This window comes from Pogoniulus pusillus, chromosome 14, assembly GCF_015220805.1.
Source record: "Pogoniulus pusillus isolate bPogPus1 chromosome 14, bPogPus1.pri, whole genome shotgun sequence".
Classification (NCBI taxonomy): domain Eukaryota; kingdom Metazoa; phylum Chordata; class Aves; order Piciformes; family Lybiidae; genus Pogoniulus; species Pogoniulus pusillus.
In genome coordinates, this window is record NC_087277.1 from 15,947,614 (window position 1) to 15,959,830 (window position 12,217).

A 12,217-nucleotide genomic window follows, 5' to 3' on the forward strand; every position below is an offset into this window, starting at 1 on the left:
CACTCTGATTCTGTGATTCAGTGATTCTGTGACATCACACACAGTTCATCCAGTGAAGCACTTCCTTGACAGCCGGCTCACTGAATAGAAATATGAATCATGCAACCCAAAGTGGGGAGAATGATGCTATCACCATATTTCCTCACTGAGCTCCAGCATTTCAGCCTACAGAAAGGTCATGAAGTCTTCTCCTACATCCAGATTTGACCTTCAAAAAGCACAAATTACCTCTGGTACTTCTAATAATCCTGCAGCTATGCACTTCCTCTGAAGAGTACAGGAATCTCAGAACAGCCCACTGCACTGGACAGTCTGGGTATTGCAGCCCCATGTGGAGGATTTGCCTTCAGATAAGAGTAAAAGCACTATAGGTAGTCTGTGCTCATGGTACTGTATAATGGCCATGAGAGAGACTGACTATACACCTAGTGAGTTGAAGGTAACAATGAAAACTGACCATCATCTGATGCTGCATTAACTTCTACAGCACAGTACATCCCAGATGCTGCCATTCCTTCAGTGTCTGTGGGAACAACCTATGCACATGGGATGGGGATCCCACCAGGAACAACCCAGCTAGATAGCATCATATTGCAAATAAACTGTGCACATTGGGATTGTGGTATGTGAAGACGCATTATGAGTGAAGGCATGTTTATACCTAACCACAGAACAAGAAGGATCTGGATGGAAACACTCCATCAAAAGTAATCAGTGTGGAGATGATAGTGTACAGCATTTTGTCATGAGATGTAAGTTACATTCCAGCTCTGTAAATCACTTAAACTGTCCAGTGCAGTTCTGCTTGAGTTTTGCAGAATATAAAGTACAGAATATATAACAGAAGTAAGCAAGAAATCTCCCCTTTCCCCCTCTAAATAGAAATAATTTTTATATTAATTTAGTCTACTAAAAAATATTAATTAAGTGAAACTAACTAGAGTATAAAAAGATTGGACTATAAACCCCACACAGTACAGGTCTTCCTGTTGCTTATTTTAATGACTCTCAGCAGGTGAAATGACTGCAACTTAAAACCAAAAAGAACAGATAAAATGAATCCTGTCTGTGTTCAACAGTGATGAGCTTTAAAACAAAGCAGGGTTAAGGTCTAAAAGCTGATGCCTATTCAAACAGTGTTGCAGGGAAGAAAAAGATTCTGGTCTTCAGAATCATTTTCTTAGAGTCAGTGATTGTTTACAGACTTGATGACAGTGTGATGAAATGCTGAAGAAAAGCTTTTAGTAAATATTAATCTGCATTTTTAGCACAGTAATGTTCACCGCTGGACAAAATTGATTGTTTTCCAAGAATGTTATAATAATATTGTTTACTGGCAGAAGCACCTCATGTTAAGGGAATACAAAGGATTATTCATAGAAAGTGAACATTCAGTTTGGTAATTACAGGAATGCTCTCTGGAAATGCAATTGCAGGAGCTGTGTCCATCCACTCAGTAAACTGATTTGCAACATTCTCCTTAAAAATGTTCACAAACAAGCCATAAGACCAAAACTATTTAAAGTAGTCACTGAATGAATATAAAAGTAGCACCACCATATTCTTTCTGTGACTCATCCACAGGCAGAAAAAATATGAGACTTTACTTTGTTTTGTTACTAAGTACTTATTTCTGATAAACTTCACTCAAAAGGCCTTACACAGATCACATAACAAAACTGTAAAACAGCTATTTCTTAGACTGAAAGAAGGTCTAAGATAGACTTTTCTTTCCTATAAATTGCCCAGACTCACAGAACACTGTCCTTCCTAGAAAAGGAGATAGAAAGCCTCCATTTCAAAGTATCTTTAGGCTTTTATACCAATAAACTGCATGGGTCTACAACCATCTTCTGTACCTGAGATACAGCATCACTCACAGCTAGATAATTCTTCCTACTACCCTCCCCAAAGCAGCATGTCCTCATCAAGACTGCCTATAGGAACAGTCCCTCAGCTGCACCATCCTCTGATGCATACAGTGGCATTCCAGAGAGAGTGCTCATCAGCACAGACCAAAAGCCATGCCAGGGACAGTGCTAGCAACTAGCAGTACAATGACCTGGCCCTATTTAACTCACTAGGAAAGTCCTAGCTGTGTCTAAACTGACTCCACTATTGGCAACAGAAGATGTGATCTCCATGCCAGTGTTGGGTAGATGAAGCAATATCCAGGTTAACTGTGTACTGATCCCCTTGCTGCAGGTAGCTGAGCTAACCTTTCTAAGCCTGCAGCAGAACAAGAGACCCCAGGTAAATCACAGCCTTGATCCATGAGCTATTTTCATCCCTAACGTCTATTTTAGGCCTTTTCAGCAATAAATGTCTTACTTGGCTTTTGTAACTGTTTTTCTTCTCTTTCCTCCTTTCTAACAATAGCTTCTCAGCCACATAAAAGCTCCAACAGCTACTCTGCATGAGGCACCAAGCTGAACAGTGCATACCTGCTCTTTGTGCCTCAATTCTCTCCCCGCAGAACATGAATGTGAGAAGAACCAGGAGATGGAGCACACGGCATCTTCCCGTAATGGACATATCCGTATCTCCTTTCTTACATCAGTTTTTCTTTTCTCTGTAGTGAAAAACTTGCTAGAAATCCAATCTGTAGCCTAGAAAGGAAAATAAAGAGCAAGTGTTATCTCATAGGAACACAAACAGCAGTAATAATGCAAGTCATGGGAGCAATGTTTTGGAGAGTTGTCTCTTCTGCCTGTCATTTTACTTGAGTAGACACAAACCACTCAGACAAAGAAGCAGGAGTTCACCTACTTTTCAAAAGCTATATTCTTTCACTGGCTCTATTCAGTGTGCAGCAGCCTGAATGGAAACAGGAGAGAGATTACCAGATTATTATACTTTAATTGAGCCCACTGCCAACTACACAATCAACGCACTGGAGTGGAAACCATTTCTGACCTGGCCCTCCCACACATTCATCATTAGGAGATACACAGCACAGAGCTGAGATAGAAACCACTGCAAATCACACACAACCACTTCCCCTTTCAGCCATTGCTACTCTCACTTCCAGAGCCTTAGAAATGACAAATGCTAAAAATACACAACCATTTCCATTCATGTACATTTTGTTATCAGTCCTTCTCTACAGTAGTAAACTCAGAGCTTCAAAACACTTTTGGAAGTTAGTTTAAAGGACTGCAGAAGCTCATGTGGATGATCTTCATTTTAAGGTCATTGGTCTGAGTTTACCTTGACTGAAGCCACTGAAGTCAGTCAGGCAAAGTGGCTGCACTTTTAAAAGTTTGGCTAAGTATTCCAACTCTAGACCAACTCATTTCAGAAAAGAAAATGAATTTAAAGAGTTTACTTATTGCTGTTGCATTACTATTTTTTTATTAGATCATAACGTCATTGCAACTCTGCTTACTGTGCACACACACAGAGGAGAAAATAGTTTCCCCTCTGTAACTCTTACTGCCTAAGAAATTATTTTAGAAAACTTTCTCTCAGCTCCTGAATCCATCTTTGCTTCTAATACACAGATTTCTTTGTTCATTTTCTTGGGGATTTTCTGTTTCCTCTGTTCTTAACATGCACATCAGATTCCCACTGTTGATAACTGGGTAAAAGAGGCACGAAGAAGACACTGTATATTGTAGATCACTGCTGCAAGGTCGATTATGCATTCTACGATATTTCTTTTCAGAGCAATTGGATTCTGTGGGAGTCATAGACAAAAAGAATGGTAGTGTCAGCAGTTGTTCAAAGCCAATCTTGATGAGTCAAATGTTGGACCTATCTCTATCATGTATCTCAGAAATAAAGTGTATGCCATGATAGTCTAGGAAATGAAAAAAGAAAAAAACAGGAAAGTCTTACGTAGATGTTGCGACACAGCAGTAAATCCTTTTTCCCAGGAAAAAATACAACCTCTTACATTTTCAAAGAATCCTACCATATGCAGACAAGGAGAAAAGCAATGCATCTAACAGAACTTGAGCTCTGCAAAAAAAAAGCCTTTGGAAGTATCTGCTAGCAGTGGAACATAAAGGCATGAAGGAATTAAAATTAAAAAAAAAAAAGGCATGATTATTCAAGTATCATCCTTAAATCTAAAGAGCACAAGCAGGTGCTGTAGTTTACACCTCAGCCAGATGATGTCCCTACAAGACAGCGAGGTGCTCAGATTTGAGAGAGCTGGAAAGAGCTGCATGAAAATATCAGTATGCCCTACAGTATTTAGAATTTCCTTTTAAATAAATTACTGAAATACCGATCAGGCAGCCACTCGCAGAGGGATCATGACAAGCATTACTTAAAATATCTGTGGGAGCCTTCAGCCTCAGGTTTTTCCTCCTGTGTGATTTTTAGGAAACTTTTTTTTTTTTTTTTTTTTTGGCACTGGTGCTGGAAGAAGAGCAGGTTAGTGGTGGCAGCAGGAGATGGGAAACCAGATCTGCCATGCAGCATTCTGCACCTCCACTGCTGAGTGCTCAAAACATCCTTTCTCTGTGTCTGGGCTTGCATGGCTGCTAAGTTTTATAAATACATTATTAAAAACAGTCTTTGTCAGCTGCTAACCCACATGAGACCAGGATAAAAGGAGCAGAGCACCAGCTGGTGTCAGTCAGCAGAATGACAGCAGGATGGATTGGTGCTGACTTGACACGCGGTGGACAGCACTATGTGGAGCTTGGTGGATATGGTTCACTTGGTACATGCACGACTGCTGTGCCAGCAGAAGGTCCACCTACATGACCAGGTCTGAGAGCTGCATCTCTAAGGCATCACTCCTCTTCATTCTTTGCCAAAACATTTCAAGAGCTCATTGTTGCATTATGAATGCTGGAAGGTGTCTCAGAACAGTCATTTAAGCTAAAAATAGTGGGGGAAAAAAAACTTAAATCAGAACATCTGCTTAAAATCTAAATTCATAACTTGTGGAGGCTTTAATATACATTTGTGGTTCAATGTTGTTCTTGCATCCAAGCCAAATACATAATTGTATCCAATTTTATAGCATGAAGAATTGAACCAAGTCTCTTAACTTGCAACTACTTTATGGAGTTTATGGATACACTGGTGAGAGAAAAATTACCCCATTCACATCAACAGAACCCATTCTTCAGGGGCATGAGAAGAAAAGTTGGAGATAAAGCATTTTTAGTGATGGGTTTGTCACTGTGAGACTGAGGCCAGTTTGAGCATCATCTGATCAACATTTATTTCCTCTTCCAGGAGAAAGGGTCACAAAGGAGCCAAAAGATGGGCAATTTAGGCATCAGAGCAATCCAAGAAGAAGAAAATCTGTTTAGTTGACCCTACGTTCAAATGGCCAATGTGGATTTTTTTATTACTATTAGATTTAGTTCAGCCTGCTATGTAAGCATGATATTCCTTAAAGTGGCCTACGCCAATGTACATCCATTAAAAATACCTCATCTTACAAACATCTCTTTGGGATTCCCTTGTGACACATTTAGATGTATTAAGTGATACTGCAAACAGAACTGACAAGTTCTGTCATGTACAAGTCTACCACCAAACTGTGGACTCGGTGTCTGAGGCTTCATTTCTAATAGTTTATTAGGAAAAAAAGAGGTGAATATTTCTGGCTACATGCAAACATGATGTGGGAATGGCAACCAGGCTGAGAAGCACACTGATACAAACCCTCTATACTTAAAATACAGGGATAGTACTAAGATACTCATACTGCCTCACAGCTGAAAAAAACAGTATGCAGAGGACAGACACAAGCTCTATATAAAGTTGAGCTTCAACATGGCTTTTTCAGGGGAAGTGGTATAGATTTTTAGGTCAGTGAGGATCCATGGCAAGGCCTCTTTACTTTCAAACAATGTTACCAACTTTGGGCTTCTGTGCATCTTAAGAAATGCTGCTTTGGTGTTTTCTAGCCTGCTTTTCTGGTCTTTGTCCTACCAGAGACTGATTCTGAAGGGACATACAGGGATATTGTTCTCACCTTGCTTCTCAGATAATGCTGAATAACATCATAATTCACAGGAGAAGGAGAAAAAAGTTACATGAAAGAATATTACTTCAGAAATGACATCTGGAAAAAAAAAAAAAGGAGAGAAAAAAACGGGCAGGCATGAAGGACGTAGCAGAGAAAAAAACTTCATGGCATTTCTAGGACAAGCAATTTAAGTACAAGCACTGGATATTCCCTATCTCAGCCTCTCCAAAGTCTGTTCTTCTGCCTTGGCTTGAGACATGTCACCAACAGGAAAAAAAAAAAAAGAGTGAGTTAAGAGATGGGGAAAGCGAGAACACTTTCTGTGATCTCTTTCATCCTTGAGAAGAGTGATTCAGTCACAAATATTAATAAAACAAAATGAAACAAAATTGGAGTCAATAGTAAGATGGGCACCTCAGGACGTGATTTCATAAAACTGCATCTATCTAATGTGAACAAAAGTTCAAAGACACTACAGAGACAGTGATTCAAGGCTGAATGTAAAAGCATGTCCTGTTATGGACTTTAGTCTGCTCATTAACATATCTGAGCTTTTAAGTTTTACTAAGTTATACCACTGAACTGTTCATCTTCCTATTAAGCTCAAGAAGGGCTGCTACTATTATTGTGCTTCATTTCATCCATTTGTCTGCTGCCACTGAACATCACCATGTGCCATATAAATGTCCTAAATATGCTGGCATTCATAATGTGATTTTAAATGTCTTTGGTATGCTTCTCTGAAGAAGAGGTTAGCCTGGGGTGAAAAAGACAGTGTCCAATTACTCAGATTTTCACACACATACACCAAAAAAAAAAAAGAGAAACAAAAAACCCACCCCAGAACACTAATCATCTGACATTAGTAGAGTCAGCTTGTTGATCACACATCTTCCAGCTACTGAACTAAGCAATTTAATTATCTACATTATTGCTGATATGAGCAGAAAGGCAACCATATAAAAGAGAGATGAGACTTTCTTCCCCCTGATCAACCTATACAGTCGTATATCTTTGTTCAATGCTTTTTAAAGAAATCATCTGATGCCATTTCTGGAAGATATGCATCTTCCCAAGCCAAAGCTAGCTGCAGTTAATGAAAAGAGGACCACTGATTTCACTGGGCATTATTTCAAAACCCATGTGAATAACAGAGCAGAAAATTCTCTGCTGATATCAGAGTTGTTCCCGAGGTACTTTGTTCAAATACAACTGATCCAAGGTCTGCCGAAATCAAGAGGACTGACAGCAGCTCCACAGCATATTGGATGGGGACATTCATGCACCCTGCCAGTAAACTGCTCTCCAGTGTCAGCTCTAATTGCCAGCAAGGCTGCAGGGATTGAGCCATTTCTTCACTTCTTTTGCAATATCACATCTCAAGAGCAACTCCTACCCCAATTCTTAAAAAATTATCAGACACAGAGAGACAGTTAGCATGAAGGCTAGTCAAAGAGATCTGTCATCTTCACAGGAGATAAAATAGGGTGGTGGGAAAGAGCAGCAGACCATTCAAACTCATCATTTTTTTTGCCTTAGCTGAACTCCACTACTGCACTGAAGTATTTGATGCTGGAACTACTAGGGCCCATGAAAGATCAATATTGCTGCAATTTGAAATAGGTTCAATTGTACAAGACATAAAGTCTATGCCAAAAAATTAGGAAGGAAACTACAATAAATAGCAGTCTATTACGTGACAGCTATCTGTCTGGAGACAAGATGAGACAGGAACTGAAAGGGTAAAAACATCATGCAGTGGAACATAACCAAGTGCCTTAGAGATCCATAAAGCATACTTCTGGGAGGACTGGATTCACTCAGCATGGACATTTCCTCAATTCTCTGTGCTCCACTTTGCAGCCTTAGAAACATTTGTGTAACCTCTATGGTGTTGCACATGTATGAGCAAGGAAACTTGAGAGGAGGTCAGAATTAGAATTCAGCCACCTCTGACTCTTTAACCTATGCTTGGATCATGCATCCCTCAAAATGACTGCTTTGTAAATGCATCTAGCACAGACGCTTTAAAACAAGCTCATACTGATTGCTTGCCAAATCACTGCAATTCCTAAATGCCTTAAGTGCTAGATAAGACTTTGCAACGTATTTTTGCCTGCTGCAGCCACACAGCGTCTACAGGCTAAAACCTTGATGCAATACCCCCAAGTATAACTTTCCAATGACTTGTCCAAGGGAGGTAACTCCAGATTTAAATTGTAACCTTGTATATCAAGCATAGTAATTCCTTCTACTTATTGGCTAAGAAAACATAAAACTAACATATGGTTAAAAGCCTCTATCATAGAATCTCCCAAACGTTATTGTCTGTGGCTAGAGTACCATCAAATCCACCCCATCATTCTTCAATTCACTTTGTTACCACTCCTGTGATGGGGCCAGTCAGGTGCTGTGTCAACATCTCAGCTCCCTGACGGGACAAGATATAGCTGCATGCCATTCTGAGGTGCTGTGCCCAGGAGAACACACACCACAGAGTGATGTTTCAGATTTTGTAGATCTGTCCAAATGGCTAAAGACAGTCTTAAGGAAATGTCACTGAGTGCAACTGTCTCTTGATCTCCCTATGTAAAACTATCAGGAGCTAGAAACAAGCTACATTCCTTGTCTAGCACGGAAAAAGCACATTCTGAAGTGATGTTTGAAAAAGTTAACATCCAGCAGTTCTCCCACACTGCACAATTAGAACATGTGTTTTTTGACCAGTTGAGTGGTAATCTTGTCTCATTTGAGCTAAAAAGAAGTTTGAATTGCAAAAGAAATTCTACATCTCAAACACTGGCTCTGTACAAAACAATATTCTGCTAGCAACTGAAATAATTATCTGTCTGAAACATCAAGGAAGACTCACAGAAAGTGTCTTAGGGTGTATGTGGGGTCCAAGGGATTAGAAGAGCTGGTAAGGGGAAGCTTTTCCCATCTGATCTGGGAAAACAATACCTGGAAAGCTGAGCTTTCCCAAGAACCAGGCACCACTACCTGTAGTGCTTGTACTAAAGCCTGCTTTCCCCAGGCCTATTTGATAGCTGGCAAAACCAGGAACACTACTTTGAACCTTGAACTTGAAATTGAAGCATTGGTTTGACAGTTCCAGGTCCAGCTTTCTCTACAGTAAAGTAGCCTTTCATTGCTGTCTTTTAAATCAAGTTTCTCCCATTAATTTTTACTTAATTCCGTTTGGAAAGCACTATGGACCAGGGAATTAGGAACAGAACAGGAGACTCAGTTAACATGCAATAATCTTATTTCAGAGCTAACCTCTTCTACCCCCAAAATACCTCTAAATGTATAATTTGAGTCATGCAGATTGCAAGCCATTTATACAGCACTTCAGCACATATCATGCCTCTGCAATCAGTGATCCATTCCAGCACAAATGTAAATAAATCCTGTAGATATTAAAACAATAACATTATTAGATACACAGTAATTTTATGAATGATGATGGAGTTATTAGGGGGGAATACACACTTCAAACTATGTGACTCAACAGCAGTTGCACAACTCGGTCATCCAAATAATGACTCTGCTGCACTCTAAGTTACAAAACTTCATCCATACTCCACTGCTTACTTCTTTTAATTCTGAGATGTTTCTCATGTTGTCACTGAAGCAGGGTTTGGAGCATGCACATGTCCTAGAACTGGAAAGTCCACTATCAGTTTTTAATACAAGGTACACTGCATATTTAGATAACATTATTCATTGGTCTTAATCAGAAAAGGAGCCCAATCCATACCTTTAAATTAACAGACACTGCCTGCTGCAGGATGTCCACATTAATGAGAAGTGACATAAGGAAAACTTAGATCAAAAAGATGCCCACAGAAGAAGTAAACAGTTCAAACTGCAGGAATAGTTTGCTGTGGAGTGAAAAATCCTAAGATTTTTGCCCAGTTATATGTGCTCAGGCTGTCCTTACTGCATGTGTGCAGAGCATGCTGATTTACTACAGGCTCATAGAACACCAGTCCTTTGGCCTAAGCCCTATAACCTGTGCAGGGAAAGTCCCATTTCCTCCCAAGCAGAAGCAGTGCTGTTCCAGCTCACATTAAGTATTAGGAAGAAGCCTTTAACACTGAGCCTCTTGAGGCTATTCAATATGAGAGTGTTCTACCTCTATAGGGCCCATTTCCTGCTTTTTATATCCTCATGGAAGTTCTTCCAGCTCTTGGAATGAAACCTAATATTTTCTTTTTTAGTACAGTAGAGGATTATGTCAGTAAAAAGACTCATATGTCATGGCTTTATATAGTCAGCTAGCAGAGCTGGAGCAAGGAATCAGGATGGGATAACAGACTAAATCTGTTTGGAAAATAGGTAACATACTTCCTAACAAAGAGCCTGGAGAATGCATTTCTGAATCCCAGAACTCCCACTGGGGCCAATGTAAGGAAGAACTTCTTCATATTCCTTGTTTTATGCCTTATGATAATGACCCAGATAAGGATTACCAAAATCCCCACAAGCTCCAGAAATAAGCTCATACTAATTGTCTGTCACTCTCAGTGTTGTTAACTAGCATATGCTAATTTGAAATGCAACATGCATTCACCCACCACATCTCCACCACTTCTGCTCAACTGTCCAGATGACAGAAAATTTCCCAAGTACAGGAACATCAATGCCTCCTACTTGCACTATGTGGGGGAATTTTCTCTTCCACACATTCCAACAAATTGATGGCCTTCTAATGGCGTGAAAGTTTGTTCAGAAACATAAACTACTTATGATTAAGTGATGTGGCCCCCAACAACATGGGATTAACATGTAAGGGGAACTCACAGGAGTCAAGCAGAAGCAGAGTTTATGCAGTGCCACAGAGATCCTTAGTCTAGGACTGAGATAAAGCAGCTCGCTCTTGGTTTCTGAATGTGACACACAGGAAATCACTGCCTGTGAACTGTCCTGTGATCTTGACATGATCCTAGCAGTGGGACAGCGCAGCAAAATGGGCTGTGAGTAAGAGAGAAAAACAGGAAGCTGATGAAGAAAGCACTTAAAAGAAGTATAACAAGTAAGGGTCTGAGAGTTTTAAATCAAACAAGAAAAGAGTTGTAGCCAGAGAAAGCATGCAAACTTCCCCTATTTTCCAAGAGGAAGGCCTCTCATCACCAAAATGTTGTGCTCTACAACTCATACACAGCTCTCACAGCAGGCAACTCACACACGCAGGAGGCCTGTCACTTGGTAGATGGTAGTAAATGTCACCTCTGCACAACAGCTGGGTATACTTGTTTGTGCTTAAGGCAAGGGCTGCATTGACTGGAAGCATTTTGAACCATCTTAACTTGTCCTGTCCCATCCTCACCACTCTGCTTTCGTCCTTTCATTCTTCCTACAAGTCTCAGAAAGAGCAGTTGTCACTGTTGCAGGAAAGAGAAAGGAGAAAGGGAGAAGGCCATGGAAGTAATACAGGAGTGTAAGGAATGGGGCCTATAAGAAAGAAGGGGAAAGTCTTTTTAGCAGGACCTGTTGTGACAGGACAAGGTGTAATGGTTTTGAACTAAAAGAGGATAGATGTGGACTAGATATAGGGAAGAAATTATTACATTGAGAGTGGTAAAGCATTGGAACAGGTTGATCAAAGAGACAGTAGATGCCTCATCCCTGGAAACATTCAAGGTCAGGTTGAGTGGAACTCTAAGCAACATGCAAAGAGGTTGAACCAGGTGACCTATAAAGGTCCCTTCCAACCCAAACCATTCTATGAATCACATGGATGAAACATGGAACAACATCAAACTCAGGTTTCCCAAACATTCTCCTGTTTTCATATTTCAAGTTTTTGTAATTAACTGTAGGAAGAAGTGTGCTACTAAGTTGTCTCAAAAAGACCTGAAACTTTAAAACTTACTTGGTTTCATTTTCTTACCTCTTCATATGTAACACTCTGAATTTCTGCCTTAAAAGAGATAGCTATTAGGTAGGCAATAGTAGATATTAAAGATTTTATTTGATAGTGAGTGGGAGGGTGTTTTCAAATGGATAAGGACTCAAAACATTTCAAAGTTCCCATAACTTCCAAAACTGGTGACAACCTGGAAGACTGAATTGTTGTCTCAGAAACAGGGTATTGATCTTTATATATATATAGCGTCTTCCATGATGCTATATTTGTATCTGTGTTCTTGGTTCAGGTAGATGGCAGAGGGCTGCGTGATGACATCACATAAGCAGTGTTTTCTTGAAAAGAGAGACAATTGAAAATGAAAGAGCCAGAATCACATGGCAGGACATACAGCAGTCTCCAGG

General features: G+C 40.0%; 1 protein-coding gene across 2 annotated transcripts in view; it reads right to left on the bottom strand.

Moving 5' to 3' along the window:
• The window catches only part of COL22A1 (collagen type XXII alpha 1 chain), a 215,332-nt gene that overhangs the window by 188,173 nt on the left and 14,942 nt on the right, over positions 1 to 12,217 (bottom strand). The window contains exon 2 of one of the 2 annotated variants that reach the window (XM_064154346.1): positions 2,445 to 2,572. In XM_064154346.1, the coding sequence (XP_064010416.1) occupies positions 2,445 to 2,535 (91 nt within the window). In that variant the 5' untranslated portion in view covers positions 2,536 to 2,572. Of the gene's footprint in view, positions 1 to 2,444; positions 2,610 to 12,217 lie in introns of both variants that reach the window. The other variant, XM_064154345.1, reaches the window with a different exon arrangement.